The sequence below is a fragment of the Amia ocellicauda genome, chromosome 5 (assembly GCF_036373705.1).
Source record: "Amia ocellicauda isolate fAmiCal2 chromosome 5, fAmiCal2.hap1, whole genome shotgun sequence".
Taxonomy (NCBI): domain Eukaryota; kingdom Metazoa; phylum Chordata; class Actinopteri; order Amiiformes; family Amiidae; genus Amia; species Amia ocellicauda.
The window spans coordinates 36119450-36134728 of NC_089854.1; the positions used below are offsets into that span (position 1 = coordinate 36119450).

The 15279-nt window shown below is 38.8% G+C and overlaps 1 protein-coding gene across 1 annotated transcript; it reads right to left on the reverse strand.

The window, feature by feature from the left end:
* Positions 1-11957: 11957 nt before the first annotated feature.
* ndufa12 (NADH:ubiquinone oxidoreductase subunit A12) lies at positions 11958-13600 on the reverse strand. The gene is made up of 4 exons (XM_066704989.1): positions 13450-13600; positions 12915-12997; positions 12566-12653; positions 11958-12247 (listed from the first exon to the last, which is right to left on the reverse strand). The coding sequence occupies exons 1-4, from the start codon at positions 13536-13538 to the stop codon at positions 12067-12069; spliced, it is 441 nt and encodes a 146-aa protein (XP_066561086.1). The 5' UTR covers positions 13539-13600; the 3' UTR covers positions 11958-12066.
* Positions 13601-15279: the final 1679 nt, after the last annotated feature.

Consider the following 15279-nt stretch of genomic DNA (forward strand, 5'->3'; position numbering starts at 1 on the left):
CAGGCCTAAGATGATTGTAAAGCCAGCTGTACCATGCACATTTGGTCAGTAGGTGACAGCTTCACACCACAACCATAAATCACGGTTCTGTCATTGTGGTCAAAGGCAAGGGGAACTCAGGCACAAAGAGAGAGTGCTCTGATATGATCACTGAATTGACTGGCAGAAGAGCATGTAGCACAATCAATGCCATCACAGTAAATAAAACGCATGACATTTCCAATAATGCATAACATACACACACACACGCCATGAAAATATTCCAAAATATGAATTGGTTTTCATGAGAAAAAACATAAATTTCACCACTCTGAACAGAGTAAAGCACCATAAACAGGCCCAACTGTCCATTTTGTTTTCACAAGGGATGGTTATGTGTCCAGGTAGCAACCAGAAAGTTTTGTTCAGATACAGATAACAACATAATAGCACAGAGATAGTGTAGCTTCATCCTAAAGTGTAATTAAGATGTCTTCCCCTCTCTCATCATAATTCCTCCAGAAAAATCGGACAGGTTTCAGAACAACCTTTTATTTTAATGTTTTATATACAGCTCTGGAAAAAATTAAGAGACCACTGCAAATGTTTCTTAAATCAGCATCTCTACATGTATGGCAGCCATTCCATTCCACTGATATTTTTATTTGAAATTTGGGAGAAATGTTGTCAGTAGTTTATAGAATAAATCAAAAATGTTCATTTTACCCAAACACATACCTATAAATAGTAAAACCAGAGAAACTGAAAATTTTGCAGTGGTCACTTACATTTTTTTAAGAAGAAAAGATAACATTTCTCATTGTGAAATGTCCAGCGGTTTTGAGAAAATCTTGCATTTCCTGTTCAGCAGTTGACAAACAGCAAAGATCAGTTTAGAGACAATGTCGATGTGCAGCAACTTTATCTAAATGAAACAGGAGGTTTGAGAAAGTGCATTAGACTCTCATGGAAGAGAACAGGAATAAACACACAAGGACTGGCCTTCATCTTTGCTGTAGTCAGACAGTTCCTGAGAAGGACGGGGTGTTGTGATGTGAGTGACGCATGATACACATGTACACCACTGGAAGTGTAGAGATTCGATTGTGGGTGATATGTCAGGAGTAATGCCTTTCCTTAATAAGTGTGACTGAAGCTAGCTAACATAATATGGGTAGTTAAAAAAATAAGCACAACATGGGGAATTAATCATGAAAAGTTGAGGTTTACAGAAAACAAACATTCATAATAATAATGAAATGTTTAGGTTACAAATCTTAGGTTGTTAATAATTAATATTATTATTAATAATAATAATTATTATTATTATTATTATTATTATTATTATTATAAAGCTAACATTTACAACCTAAGATTTAGTAGAACAGTAGAAGTCAAAGTAATTTGGGGTAACTGTCCTATAATTCTGTGATACTTGTAATTGAGTAGAATGTCGTGTCGCTGGATCTTCCTCGTTTTGAATTGCTTCGCTGTTTAGGTGAGGAAGTGGTAACAGTCATCATGCAGGCTCTGTAACTGTTAACACTGGACCATGCTCTGCAATAGCAACAATAACTGCACTGAATCAAAGTGGGGCTAAACGCCTCTTATCGCCAGGAAGGGAGAAGCACAAGAGACCCTTGAGACTGGGCTTGGTGGGACTCTGATCTGTACTGTTCAGTCTAGCAAACAAAGGTTACCATAGAGTACTATAAGTGCTACACAGAACATGGAAAATCAAATATAATAATATATAGTATACATACATTTTTTTTAATCTCTGATTATGCATTCTAAACTCTTACATTTCTAAAAATAACTGAGTGTCAGTCTGCCTATTGACGCTCAAGCCACTAGAGATCTAGCAGTTGTTAACATTTGAGAAAAATGACAACATCGTGCATTCCTAGTTCTTATGGCAACAACACCACCAACCGACACATTTGCGTCAATGAAACCCATTTACAGAAAATCAGAGGAATATAAAATGTATCTTCCCACCAGGAAGAAAAATTGTGTAGCTACTTAGTTTTGCATGTTGACTTGGAATTAATTGGGATATTCAGTCAGTGTGTTTTGCAGTACATCTGATACAGATCCTTCAGAGTCTTCATAGAACAGTCATTAAACCTGATCAAATGAAACCCCAACCTAGAAATTGTATATATATTGTATTGAATAGTATATATTTAATGGTATGTGAGAGATATACAGTGAGGGAAAAAAGTATTTGATCCCCTGCTGATTTTGTTTGCCCACTGACAAAGAAATTATCAGTCTATAATTTTAATGGTAGGTGTATTTTAACAGTGAGAGACAGAATAACAACAACAAAATCCAGAAAAACGAATTTCAAAAAAGTTATACATTGATTTGCATGTTAATGAGGGAAATAAGTTTTTGATCCCCTATCAATCAGCAAGATTTCTGGCTCCCAGGTGTCTTTTATACAGGTAACGAGCTGAGATTAGGAGCACTCTCTTAAAGGGAGCTCGTTACCTGTATAAAAGACACCTGTCCAAAGAAGCAATCAATCAATCAGATTCCAAACTCTCCACCATGGCCAAGACCAAAGAGCTGTCCAAGGATGTCAGGGACAAGATTGTAGACCTACACAAGGCTGGAATGGGCTACAAGACCATCGCCAAGCAGCTTGGTGAGAAGGTGACAACAGTTGGTGCGATTATTCGCAAATGGAAGAAACACAAAATAACTGTCAGTCTCCCTCGGTCTGGGGCTCCATGCAAGATCTCACCTCGTGGAGTTTCAATGATCATGAGAACGGTGAGGAATCAGCCCAAAACTACACGGGAGGATCTTGTTAATGATCTCAAGGCAGCTGGGACCATAGTCACCAAGAAAACAATTGGTAACACACTACACTGTGAAGGACTGAAATCCTGCTGCGTCCGCAAGGTCCCCCTGCTCAAGAAAGCCCATGTACAGGCCCGTCTGAAGTTTGCCAATGAACATCTGAATGATTCAGAGGAGAACTGGGTTAAAGTGTTGTGGTCAGATGAGACCAAAATCGAGCTCTTTGGCATCAACTCAACTCGCCGTGTTTGGAGGAGGAGGAATGACCCCAAGAACACCATCCCCACCGTCAAACATGGAGGTGGAAACATTATGCTTTGGGGGTGTTTTTCTGCTAAGGGGACAGGACAACTGCTCCGCATCAAAGGGACGATGGACGGGGCCATGTACCGTCAAATCTTGGGTGAAAACCTCCTTCCCTCAGCCAGGGCATTGAAAATGGGTCGTGGATGACAATGACCCAAAACACACAGCCAAGGCAACAAAGGAGTGGCTCAAGAAGAAGCACATTAAGGTCCTGGAGTGGCCTAGCCAGTCTCCAGACCTTAATCCCATAGAAAATCTGTGGAGGGACTTGAAGGTTCGAGTTGCCAAACGTCAGCCTTGCAACCTTAATGACTTGGAGAGGATCTGCAAAGAGGAGTGGGACAAAATCCCTCCTGAGATGTGTGCAAACCTGGTGGCCAACTACAAGAAACGTCTGACCTCTGTGATTGCCAACAAGGGTTTTGCCACCAAGTACTAAGTCGAAGGGATCAAATACTTATTTCCCTCATTAACATGCAAATCAATTTATAACTTTTTTGAAATGCGTTTTTCTGGATTTTTTTGTTGTTATTCGGTCTCTCACTGTTAAAATACACCTACCATTAAAATTATAGACTGATCATTTCTTTGTCAGTGGGCAAACGTACAAAATCAGCAGGGGATCAAATACTTTTTTCCCTCAATGTATTGTGTAACCTACTGTATATATGAATAGTATATATTGAAACTATTTTCTTTTACTTTCTTTCACATACTTGTACCCATAGGAAAAATATGAATTGTCTCCAAAACAGGGACAACACAACTGTCTTGTGTTTAAATCCATGCAACGACACACAATACTTTTCTGGGGGTAGCACAAGCCTGTCTTCATGAACCAGAAGACCCCTGTCTGAATTTGAAATCAGAATTTAGATGTTGTCGACGCATTTTATACATGTTGCTCACACCCGTGTAACAAGATCATTGTATGAGAGTAACCAAAGTCAATATGCCACATCTGGGCTTACTACAGTTAAACAAGTTACTGGGGAAACATGCATTATATCCGGACTACAGCTGTCGGGGCAACTCTAATAAATATCGACTGGCTGTAAATAATAGCGACTCAGCCAAATAAAACTGGATCAGAATGCATATTCTCTTACAACCCAGGAAGACAAACATGTAGGATGTAAAGTGCATCTCCTGCAGGTTTATTTCTGTGTTTATGGCCCTTAGTGGTCTGTGACATCAGATAGTACAGGTTTTAAACAGGACCTGCATGGTGTAACACATCTAGTTGAACAACGATACATTTGTGTGAGATCGTTTGCTCCGGAAACAAACAAAAAAATGCTTTTATCTCATCAAGATCCGACATAAAGGAGTTACTATGGGGTTCACTGACAGGATGTTATCAATTATGAGGTCAAAGAAGACTTAGGTTTTCCATAGTAATAGTTTTGTTGTTTTTAAGTCAAATAAAGAGAGATTTAGAGCAAAACTAGAATAACAAAGAAAACACCGGTTGGAGGTTGTCATAAGGATCGATCGTGATCATCCTTCTGATTCAGTTGTGAAATTCACACCATTACTGGTGGGTTTTACATTAGTGATTTAAATGTACAACGGTACATTGCTATTAAATTACCTGGTAATTGTTGCATTACTGGTTGATATAGCTGTGAATAAATTGCAAGCCTGAAAACCCTGACCAGCACACTTCTAAATTTCTCACTTTACGATACTGAGCCAGGGAATGTGTGTCGCTCTGGGGACCCGAGTTTCCAGTTTCCAATTATGTTAATAATATCACTTGACTGATAAGTACAGAACTCCCCTCATTCACTGGATGAGCTGAGAGATTACATGAGACCAAACGCGAGATAATCTCAGACGGAAATGTAGTGTTTAATCGCATTTTGCCCGGTTCACCACTAGAGCCAGAGTCATTATCTCACAATGCCATACAGGGGTCACAGGTCTGTGAAGTATTTAGAAAATGGTTCACAAATAAATACATTTAAAAAAAGCAGTGACAGCAGTTAACTGTGTTCATGTGTTAAATCTGTATCATTTTAGAATTACTGGACGTTCAACACGATGGAAAATAATATATGTTGAAGTAATATGAAGTGGAAGTAAGATTAATTCATATGATATACCCAGTAAGTATACTTCCATGTGGTATGAATCCAGAGGGAGATTGTTCTGTATGTTAGTTCGGCTACAATTACTGCAGATGGATGTGGTGATGGAAAGTAGTGGTAGTAACATTTTTTTTCTTTCTTTAAAATTCTCAAAATTCTCAGTATGTGTATCGTTATCTGCAGTCCTCCAGTTTGTTTTTCCTGGCCTTCACAGTTTCCGCTGATCGCTGACACAGCAGTCTTTGCTTTCCCAGAACCAAGTGCTGATCTTCTCCTTTATTTCAGCACACATGGCTTCAGAGTGCTTTATTTCTCACCGCCTGCTGTTTTACCCTTAAATAAACTGTCAAGGGGGAAACATCTTTGGAGCTTTCTGTATGATTCATTTCTAAAACCCATGGAAACATTGATGACATCAAAAAAGTGCAGTAAAAACACTCACGCAGACACACACACTCACATGGTATCACACAGTGTAACGCATTGATTCACGTGGTGCTGTCCCCCTAGAGAGAAGCATCCATCTCATTTACTGTTTTCAAGGCACTGTAAGCCACACCAATCACAGCTGCAGGCTGTTTTCCAAATACCGCAGAACTCCCAGAAGGCAGCGGGGTGTGAATGAACCCATCATCCTGTTCCCCAAAATTTGACACCAGCTTCATCAGTCTGCCTGTGGCCAATCTGTTGAACCAGGTCACGTAGGTTATAAGTTACTGTCCGACTTACAGACGCCACACCCAGCAGTGTATACAATGCTCACAGATTCCCCGTTAACAGCTACCTGTCCCAATTAGTGGGGAGTGAAGCGATCTGAAAGCGAACTTTATAGCACACAGTCAGGTTAGCAGACAGAGAGAAAGGCTGCATATGGACTGTAAGATGTGCATTTGAAATGACACTGCACTTTGTTGCAAAACCTTACAAATCACTTGGTTTGTATGTGGAAACCTACAAAGTCTGAGAAGAGAGAAAAGACAAGAAAAAACCCATCTAGAAAATACTGACATTTACAAATTCAGAAGTGTTGCTACACAAACTGCAGAACAGAAAAGAAGTACAAAAATAAATAAAACAAACCCTTTGGTATTCAAAATATTTCATAACAAAAACTACATCGCTGGATTGGCAGGTGGCCGATACCAATATGATCAACAGCTGCCAAAGCAGGATCTTAACTGCCATGAGTATCAGAAACCTGTAAGTCAGTCCTTATCTTATCTGTGTTCGTAAAACAGCAAGGAGTGCACTGTGTGGTTTGAAGGTGAAAGTCCATGTGCTCTTCAGGGACAGCTCTTAACACTGGGCCGAGCACGGAGGACTCCTTGTCAACTGCTTCACTATGAGCTTCCTGCAAAATAACTTGCAACTGTTTCTGTTGTGACCTGTGTGCGAATCAATCAGGTCAGCTGAGACACTGGGGTTCAAATCCACTGACTCACTCTTACGCTCAATAGACCCGAGGGCTAACTTGGAATCAGCTGACCAAAAATAGACAAAAACAAACGGACTGTGGGCAACTATGAGTATATTTACTCAAAGGCAATTCATGATTATGATTATACCACCTAGTATCGCTTCATACCAGTTGCTGTAGTGCACACTGTACATACATATTGTTTAAGTTCCTGTGAACGAGTCCAGCTGCCTACTGCTCTCATGTTCACAATGTATAAATCTCACATGTTGATATCTTCTCACAATAATATCTTATTTTGCCAAGCACTTGAACCCAGTGTCCTGTAAATGTTGTTCGAAACTAAAATGACGTAATGCCTCCATAAATTAAACAGCCTTTGTCAGCATTCAACAGCAATTGATTAGCTCAGGTAGGAGCATTCATACTCCCAGTTTTGAAAAGAAAACAACTGAAGGCAAATTAAGGTTTATCAAATGCACACTGAGGGACAACACACAAGACCTCTAGTTTATCCATATGAGACGATTGTAACAAAGTCATTACGGTGAACTGCACAATGTTTTGCAATTTCAAAACTGCTTCTAAAGTTTAAAACAACAGATCGAATTACAGTCCTCCGACATATTTGATATGCCTTTGATCACTGCCAACAGACCTTTCTGCATGCTTAATGGTTGCAATTACAAATAGTATGCACTCAAGCTAAACTGCTTACTAGTACTGTACAAAGCACAATCACTCAGTATTTTACTTTCTTCATAACAGGGTCTAATTAAACAGCAAAAAGCCAGACAAACTTACCTCTGTGACCAGTATCTGAGGTGCTTTATAACAGTGTTTCTTCATTTCTTGTTCTTTTCATTGAGGTAAACTCACACAAGGAAGTCCATGTTTACTTCTGCTAGGCCTGTGCATCTTGTCAATAGCTCAGTGTGCAATGGAAATGTGTTAGGGAAATCTTTTTCCTGTTCTGCTGAAAAAGAAAACAAAAAAAAAGTTTCCTTCCCCTTTCTAGAATATAGCCAAGCACAGCTTATTAGCATAAGCCATGTGGACTGCACAGGCCAGACGAGAGCCCAGACTTGATTCTTTTGTAAGTGGTTTAAAAACAGTGGAGGAAGATTCACATTTGTGGGGTTAGTGCAACGGGGCTCAGAGTGTATGAGCTCGTCATGGTGATGTCATTCAATCATAAGATTAATAAATATAATAAAAGGTGTGTAGAGAGTCTCAAAGGAACTGAGATCAAAAAAAACATAGAAGGCATACAGAACTCCAGGGACAAAACATGAAAGACATGAGCAGGACAAAGAGAGAGACCACAAGACACACAGTCATGGGGGCTAAACTTGGCAAAAGACTCCTTCCAACACGATAACAGCAAGAGGTCAGGAAGGGAAGAGGTAAAACAGCTTCAAGACAGTAATGGGCTAATTATAGACAATGAGCAAGGTGTAGAAAATGTTTTTAATGAGTATATAACACAAGCATTTATCAAGGAAGAAACTAATAACATGCCCTGGTCAACAAGCAATCCTATCCGGTTTAAACTGATCTCAACATAGAGGAAGATATTAAGGTATTAAGGGAACTGAGAGAATTTAAACAAACATCACCTGGGCAGGTGGTACATTTCCAATTGTACTCAAGGAATTGAGGGAAGTTAATCACAGACCTCAAAGTATTCAAACTGACTCAGGGCTTGTACACATCTGACTGATTTGGAAATTGCAAATGCTATACCTATCCACAACAAAGGGGATAAAACTGAACCAGGGAATTAACTGACCAATCAACCTTACCCCTATCACTTGTAAAATCATTGGAAAAATGACAAAAATGTGTCAAACTGGATTCAGAAGAGGTAGATCATGTCTTACTACTTACGTTTGTTTTTGAACATGCAACTGCAGCAAATAAGAATTTAAAAGGGTATGACATGATATATTTGGATTTCCAGAAAGCTTTTGATAAAGTTCCACACAAAAGACTAGTCCAAAAACTAGAAACTATAGGAGTCCCAGGTAATGTAAGTAAGTGGATTAAGAATGGGTTAATATATAGAAAACAAAGAGTTATGTAATGAGAGTTACCTTAGACCAGTACCAGGGCCTCTGCTTTTCCCTATTTACATGAATGATCTAGAGACTGTGGTATAGTTAGAAAACTTGTCAGAATTGCAGATGACACAAAAATAGATGGCGCCATGTGATTCTGCTGAGACCCTTTCCCCCTGTGACCTTATTATGAACGATCATCATGCTTCCTGTTTGGCTGAACATTCAGAAATCAATTAACTTGGCATATGGAAAAGGAAAGCATAAAGTAAATTCAGGAGGAGAAACTTGAGTTGATTTTTTCAATTCACGTGGCAAGAAAAAATTGATTTTATAGGATGACTGGTTCAGCTTGGGAAAAAAAAATCTTAAAAGGATTTAAATTATATATATTGGTGTAGACAGGAAGGGACAAAGGTAGCAAGAGAGAGAGTTGAATACCTTAAAAGCAAGAGAAAAGCAGAAGCAGAAAAAAAACACACTTAAGAGAATTCCTGAGGCAGGCTATTAACCACAAGACTGTCTTGTTTGCTCTGCTTTTTGTGGCCTCCAAAATGCCAGTTGCTGTGACGTATAATTTCATTAAAAAAATAAAGATTTTATCAAGTTTCATCAAGGAAAACTGGTACAAATGCAACTATGGGAAAAGACAGCATGATGATTTCCATGTTTCATAGTTTCTTATGAAAGACAACACTACACACACACATTATATTCATATATTATTAATATCTGAACTGTTCCTTCCTACTACTGAGCCAAAAAAAAGGGGGAACAGGCTTAGTGTAAAAATAATCATAATAAGTTTAATTCTCCCCTTCCTTCTCTACTTTATCAATACCGTTTGTTTAATTAAAGCAACTACTGTCAGCAAATACATAACTCCACCTGTGAGAATTAACAGGAGGGCCGTTGCGTTGTGAAGGAGTGAGAGCTGCGAGCGCTTGTAATGTGATACTGAAAATGTATGTAGGCTGTAAGGGTATATTAAACTATGCGAACTTCAATAAAGGTTGTTAGACTGTTAGACCTGGGAGAAGTGCCGATTGATGGTATTGATCGTTTTAGATGTATTGTAAGCGGCGCTCCAGAAATGAATTGTGATAAATAAATGTTGAAAATAAGTTCAGTTTATAACAAAATGTAAGTTATAAAAATTGTTATAATTATATATTGAAATTAAACTAAAATCAATCAGTATTTGTACAAAATTATACTGAGGAGACTCTTTTCATTTTATGCAGAACAAAAATCTGTAACCATATAATGGTAAAAAAAAAACGATTTTAATTAACACTTTACATTTACATGGTAATGAACATATCCGATTGATCCTGATTTACTGCACAGTGATATTGTACTGGTGTACTCCCTTATGTACAACATATGCAATGTAGAATCAAGTGTCACTTGGACAGTGAGAAAAAGGAATTTAGTACTAGACATAAATGAATTACACACAATCTCCTTGGGCTTCCCCGTTTCAGATTCCACCCAATTCACCTTTGATAAGAAACGCACCACACCAACTTACCTCTCACGCCACCGTGTGCCAACACTGCCACTCCTGTCCTGCATTAAATCAGTTACCCTCACTGGCCTATGTGGTGTCTAGTCAGCAGCCTCACTGCACAGCACTCTGACTGAACACCCCATGTGTAAACATCAAGCCCTGCAGTCAATACAGCTGACATACATGACTCGCACTACCCGGTGTCTGCCACAGGGTGCCATATGTGTGGTCAGCCACACATTTATTTATTTATTTATTTATATAAACACAAACAAACATTCAAGGTTAAAAATTGTTCAGTCTTAAAAATAAGTAAATCCAGCCTCACTGAATTCTCCTTATTACATATAAGGTCCCTGGTGATCATTGATCACCAGTATAATGTGGTTTTAACACCTGGCCTTCAGATTCTTACTTAAACAAAAAACACGGACATTATCATATATTTGTTTTGTTTTTCTTACCCTCATTGGAACTGGTGTAAATCCACCACCAAAACTGCCACATAATGGCCCCTAAGGCAGTCAGGCTTATTGAGCTGGTAAGAGAGGCCATCAGAGACTATTATAGTGCAAACAACTCCATTGATAGAGCAGCAGGCTGCAGGTTACAGACATCAGAGCAATTTTCCAAAGCAGTACTTTGGAAAAGCTAATGGTTATATTTGGTCTTAATGTTTTTTTTTTTTTTTTTTTTTCATATTATGAGAAACATGTTCATGCAAAACTAAATGCCACCAACAGTGGGACACACCTGTGTGTGTATGTGTTTGTGTGTTCTCATTCTAGTCTATTTTAAATAATGTAGTATTGTATTTTGTGCAAAAGAGAGGAAGCATAGCATCATACTTCAAGATACAGAACATTTTATGGAGGTTGTCAGGTCACCTTTCAACTCGACATTTAGCTGTCACTAAGCACTTGATCTTCATGGTAGGACAGGCTGTATAAATACATTAGGAACCCCTTATAAACATTGATAAATTGAAACCTGAAGCACAGAACATCATAAATCTCACCTAAGCTTAGAAGGTCATGTGTGAAGTTTGTCCTAAGACTGGATACATCTGTCAGCACGAATTAAAACACTGTTTAACAGCTACACACTGCTACTATGATATACATCTGGCACATGCTGAATTCGACCTTGAAATAAAAGTGTTGGATTGTTTCCTTTAAAATAAATGCATTTTAGTTCATCGTTTCAGATATTATTATTATTTTTTTTTTTTTATCTGTTAAGAAAATTAAATACAATAAAAATGAATGTGTGGCCGAGAGGAAAATACTGTGCAGTCTAATTTAGCTTCTTGATAAAGCCACCTTTTACCTAGTCTCAGAGTCACTGTACAGCATTTGAGGAGAGATACCTATAAGGCACAAAGAAACCTAGGAGTTTACAGCTAAAACTCAGTAACTGTATTCTGTGGCAGGAATTATATACTGTTTATAACTGACTAGAGACTACTTATGTAAGTTAGAATTTAGCAGTACTTGTGTCATTATTCCCCCATGTGCAAACTACAGGCAGACTGCCTAATCCCATAAGAGATTGATTACACAGGCAATCAGCCCACAGTTTATTCACAGGGGAAAGCAGTCCGCAGAAGTAGTCTCCATTCAAACACTAAAACATAAGTTGGAGAAAAACTGCTCTGAGCATCTCCTTAAAACACTGGCTCATACAACACACCACTATTTTCACCTGTAATCGTCTGCACAAAATCCACACCCCCAGCCTGACACAAAACTGCAATAATTACTCAAACACATTACTTGTATATATAATTTAATTAGTATCAGAAGTGAGACTGGAAAGCACAGAGTATCCGCAGGATCATGTCCAAACAGTTTATATATATATGGGCTACGCAGGCAAGGTTTCTCACTTGCTGGACAGCGGTGGTGGGACCCACTCGTGGACCTTCTTGCGGGTGGTGGAGAAGGGCACGTACTGGGCTGCCGTGCCACTCAGGTTAAACCGGTGATCCTGCCAGATGAACTTGCGGGGCTGCAGGGGGTGTGTGGTCGGCGGGTCGGCGGTCATGCAGTGCAGCCAGCGGTGCCTGTGAAGAACAAGGATATCTGAGGCTGCAGAACTCACTGGTGACAAAGCCAACATCCCCCTCTTGTGGCCCAAATGTATTCACTGCATGGAGGAGGTTTACAGTTTTGATTTAACCCTTAGGACCCCATTGCGACACTAACAGAGGTATGGTAAATTGGGATTATACACTTTTATCAAGCCCGTTTAAAGTTTAAATGTCACACTGGGCTCTTAAGGTTAATTTAGGTCACGATCTTTACACCATTAATATGAAAGCCATGATGAAGGGCAGAATAGCAAAGCTTAAAAGCTTCTACAATTGTTTGTGACTAATTACCATTCAGGTGGGACCATGCTTCCATCTACCTCCCAGACAGTTCTTTTGCCATTCATCTCTTCAGTGTAGATGACCCATCTGTGGCGGCCTGAAACAGAGACACGTTAGCAAACTCTCCTCTTATATTCCTGCAATATGTGGTGGTTCTGCTTTGACAAACCAGGGAATCAGAGAAAAGTGACAGAATGACATGGTTTCAAAAGAAAGGTGTGAATGATTTCGACTTCCCACTGGCAGTGGACGAAATGAACCATAACACATTGCTATGATACCCAGTATCTGGGATCGCATAGCAGCGCTTACAGAACATGGGGATGCCCTTATCAACATTGCATCTCTGTTGTCTTACCAAAAAAGTACCGATTGTCTTCATAATACTTGTTCCCGTATTTGTCTACTCCAACAAGAGCTCCAGTTTTAACATCGTTTACTCTGAAAGCCAGAATACAAGACATCTTCAGGGTTATGATACAGCTCCAGTCATTATTCAGTCGATATCGATAACTACTTGCTCTAATTCGTGAAAGCCGTGTGTTTGGACACAGTTACTGCTATAACAGACAACATACTCGACTCGTCTTCAGAAAGAAAGATTTGTAAAGGGCTTTAACTGGATTTTAACTACTTGGTACACATACAACATATCAAATTATAACTGGCCCTTTTAGACCCAACGTGTGATATTCTACCGCTGCACCACGACACAATACTATTTTTTTTCTATAAATATATTTTAATTTATATCAGTGTTGACAGAAATACAGACCGCAAAAACAACCGCGTATCTAAGCAAGTTAATACGACGTGTTCAGAAGATGCCATGTTGCCATACACACCTTCAACAAATAAATGTTATTGTTTTCTTAAGTAATGAAAACATTTACCTCAAAAGCTGATATAACAAACCGCGTATTCCCCCATGACCTCCTAGCTGTCCCACAGCCCTCCGAGCGACCTGCACATACTCCGCCATTTTAGGCCGGAAGCAACACTGGCAGAGAAAATGTCCTGCGCGGAACAGCGTCCGACGGAAAACGACGTCCCATGTAACAATGGTTCCTACTGACATGAAGTTCCCGGCCCTAGAGCTAGTCCAGTATGTGAGTGCGCCCCTGTAGTGCATGACTGGACTGCAGTACAGTATCAAACAGCCCTATTAAACTCATTAATATTAGGTTCATTATATTTTTGGAAATGTGCACTGGTTCAAGACACAGAGTATGACACACTTATTATAACTAAGTGTAATTTCCTACTTCATACAATATCGATAAACAAAGCATCATCATGACTAGATTTTAAAATATTTGAAGATACTCTGTCAAAGGAAATAGCCCCAAGAATAATTGATCTATTTTAACATCATAACCCCTTTGTAATATTCAAATTCAAGCCCAATAAGGACAAGACAAAGTGTGGTACAAGGCAGCTTAAAACTAGTGTGATAAGGGAACAACAGATGCAATATGGGATCGTGGGCCAAATAGGTGTCTGTCATTTTCTGTCCCTTACAAGACCGTAGTGTGCTGTAATGTGGTAACAAATACAGTAAGATGCAGTGTAGTATGGTAAAAATATTGTTACAAATGATGGTGTAGTGTGGTGTACCATGGTAAGAACATGGTAATATATGGTCAAGTGTAGCATGGTGTAGCATATTAAAAATATGGAAAAATTTGTAATATTATGGTAAAAGCATAATAAAAATGTTTAAAACATGGTACAAAAAAAGCTCAGTGTGTAATTATCAACCTAGTGTTTTGCACTTTATGTTGTAAGTCACCCTGGATAAGGGCATCTGCCAAGAAATAAAAATGATAATAATAATAATAATAATAATAAATGTACCGATTACACCTTACCCACCTTTGTCTGTCTACCTTAAATTGTAGCTTACAAAAACAACCTATTTTTGGTGACTTTTACCAACACCTCAATGATATTCAGAATATTCATGCTGAACTGACACTGTCGAGAGATTATTTCAATATAACCAATTGTTACAGCACTAGCTTAACTGGCCCTAATTAAAACTTACCTTTGTCATTTTTATGTTTGGCAATTTCGGTTGTATTGGAGAATTTAGGAAAAGACACACAGTAAAAATGTTATACATGGACATTAGGACAAGCTCAGGTTTCTCATGGAGACAGTTTCTAGTTTTTAAATAGAGGGGCGGGGAGGTAGGTGTGCTGCGCAAATGTCAATTAGGCATCCTTAGGCCTCAAAAGCATGGGGAGCTCTGGCATTTGAGTTTACACCCACACCTATTTATTAGAGAAACATTACAGCAGGACGTGTTCTTAAGACCTTTTTTCCCATCTGGCTTCACTAACCTCAAAGGAAAACAGGACAACTTGTGACAGAGGATTAACTGAGTTTGTTTTAATGCACAGAAGCATCACTGCCAGTAGCTATTTACAAACCTAACATCAAATGTTTTTTTTAATAATATACATATAAAAAGAGAGAGGGGGGTGTGTGGATATTTTCAATCTGTGCGTCCTAAAAAATACAGGCAAAGATACAATTTACAGACCTAGTTTGAATTCCAAAGATTTACATTAGCCTTTTTACAGTAAAACAAAACTAAAAAAAAAAAAAAAAAAAACATAAGCCAAAAACAGGTGTAACTTTAGAATGGATCACCTAGAATACAATAGTGCAGCTATCTAACAAGGTGAACTCAAACCTCGCTGATCAACACTGGAGCT

Excerpts from the sequence above, each read along its gene's own strand:
- ndufa12 (XM_066704989.1), bottom strand. The coding sequence starts at position 13,538 with ATGGCGGAGTATGTGCAGGTCGCTCGGAGGGCTGTGGGACAGCTAGGA. Across the intron at positions 12,654-12,914 it reads AGACAATCGGTACTTTTTTG|GCCGCCACAGATGGGTCATC; the intron begins GTAAGACAACAG and ends TCTCTGTTTCAG. Across the intron at positions 12,248-12,565 it reads AGCATGGTCCCACCTGAATG|GCACCGCTGGCTGCACTGCA; the intron begins GTAATTAGTCAC and ends TGTTCTTCACAG.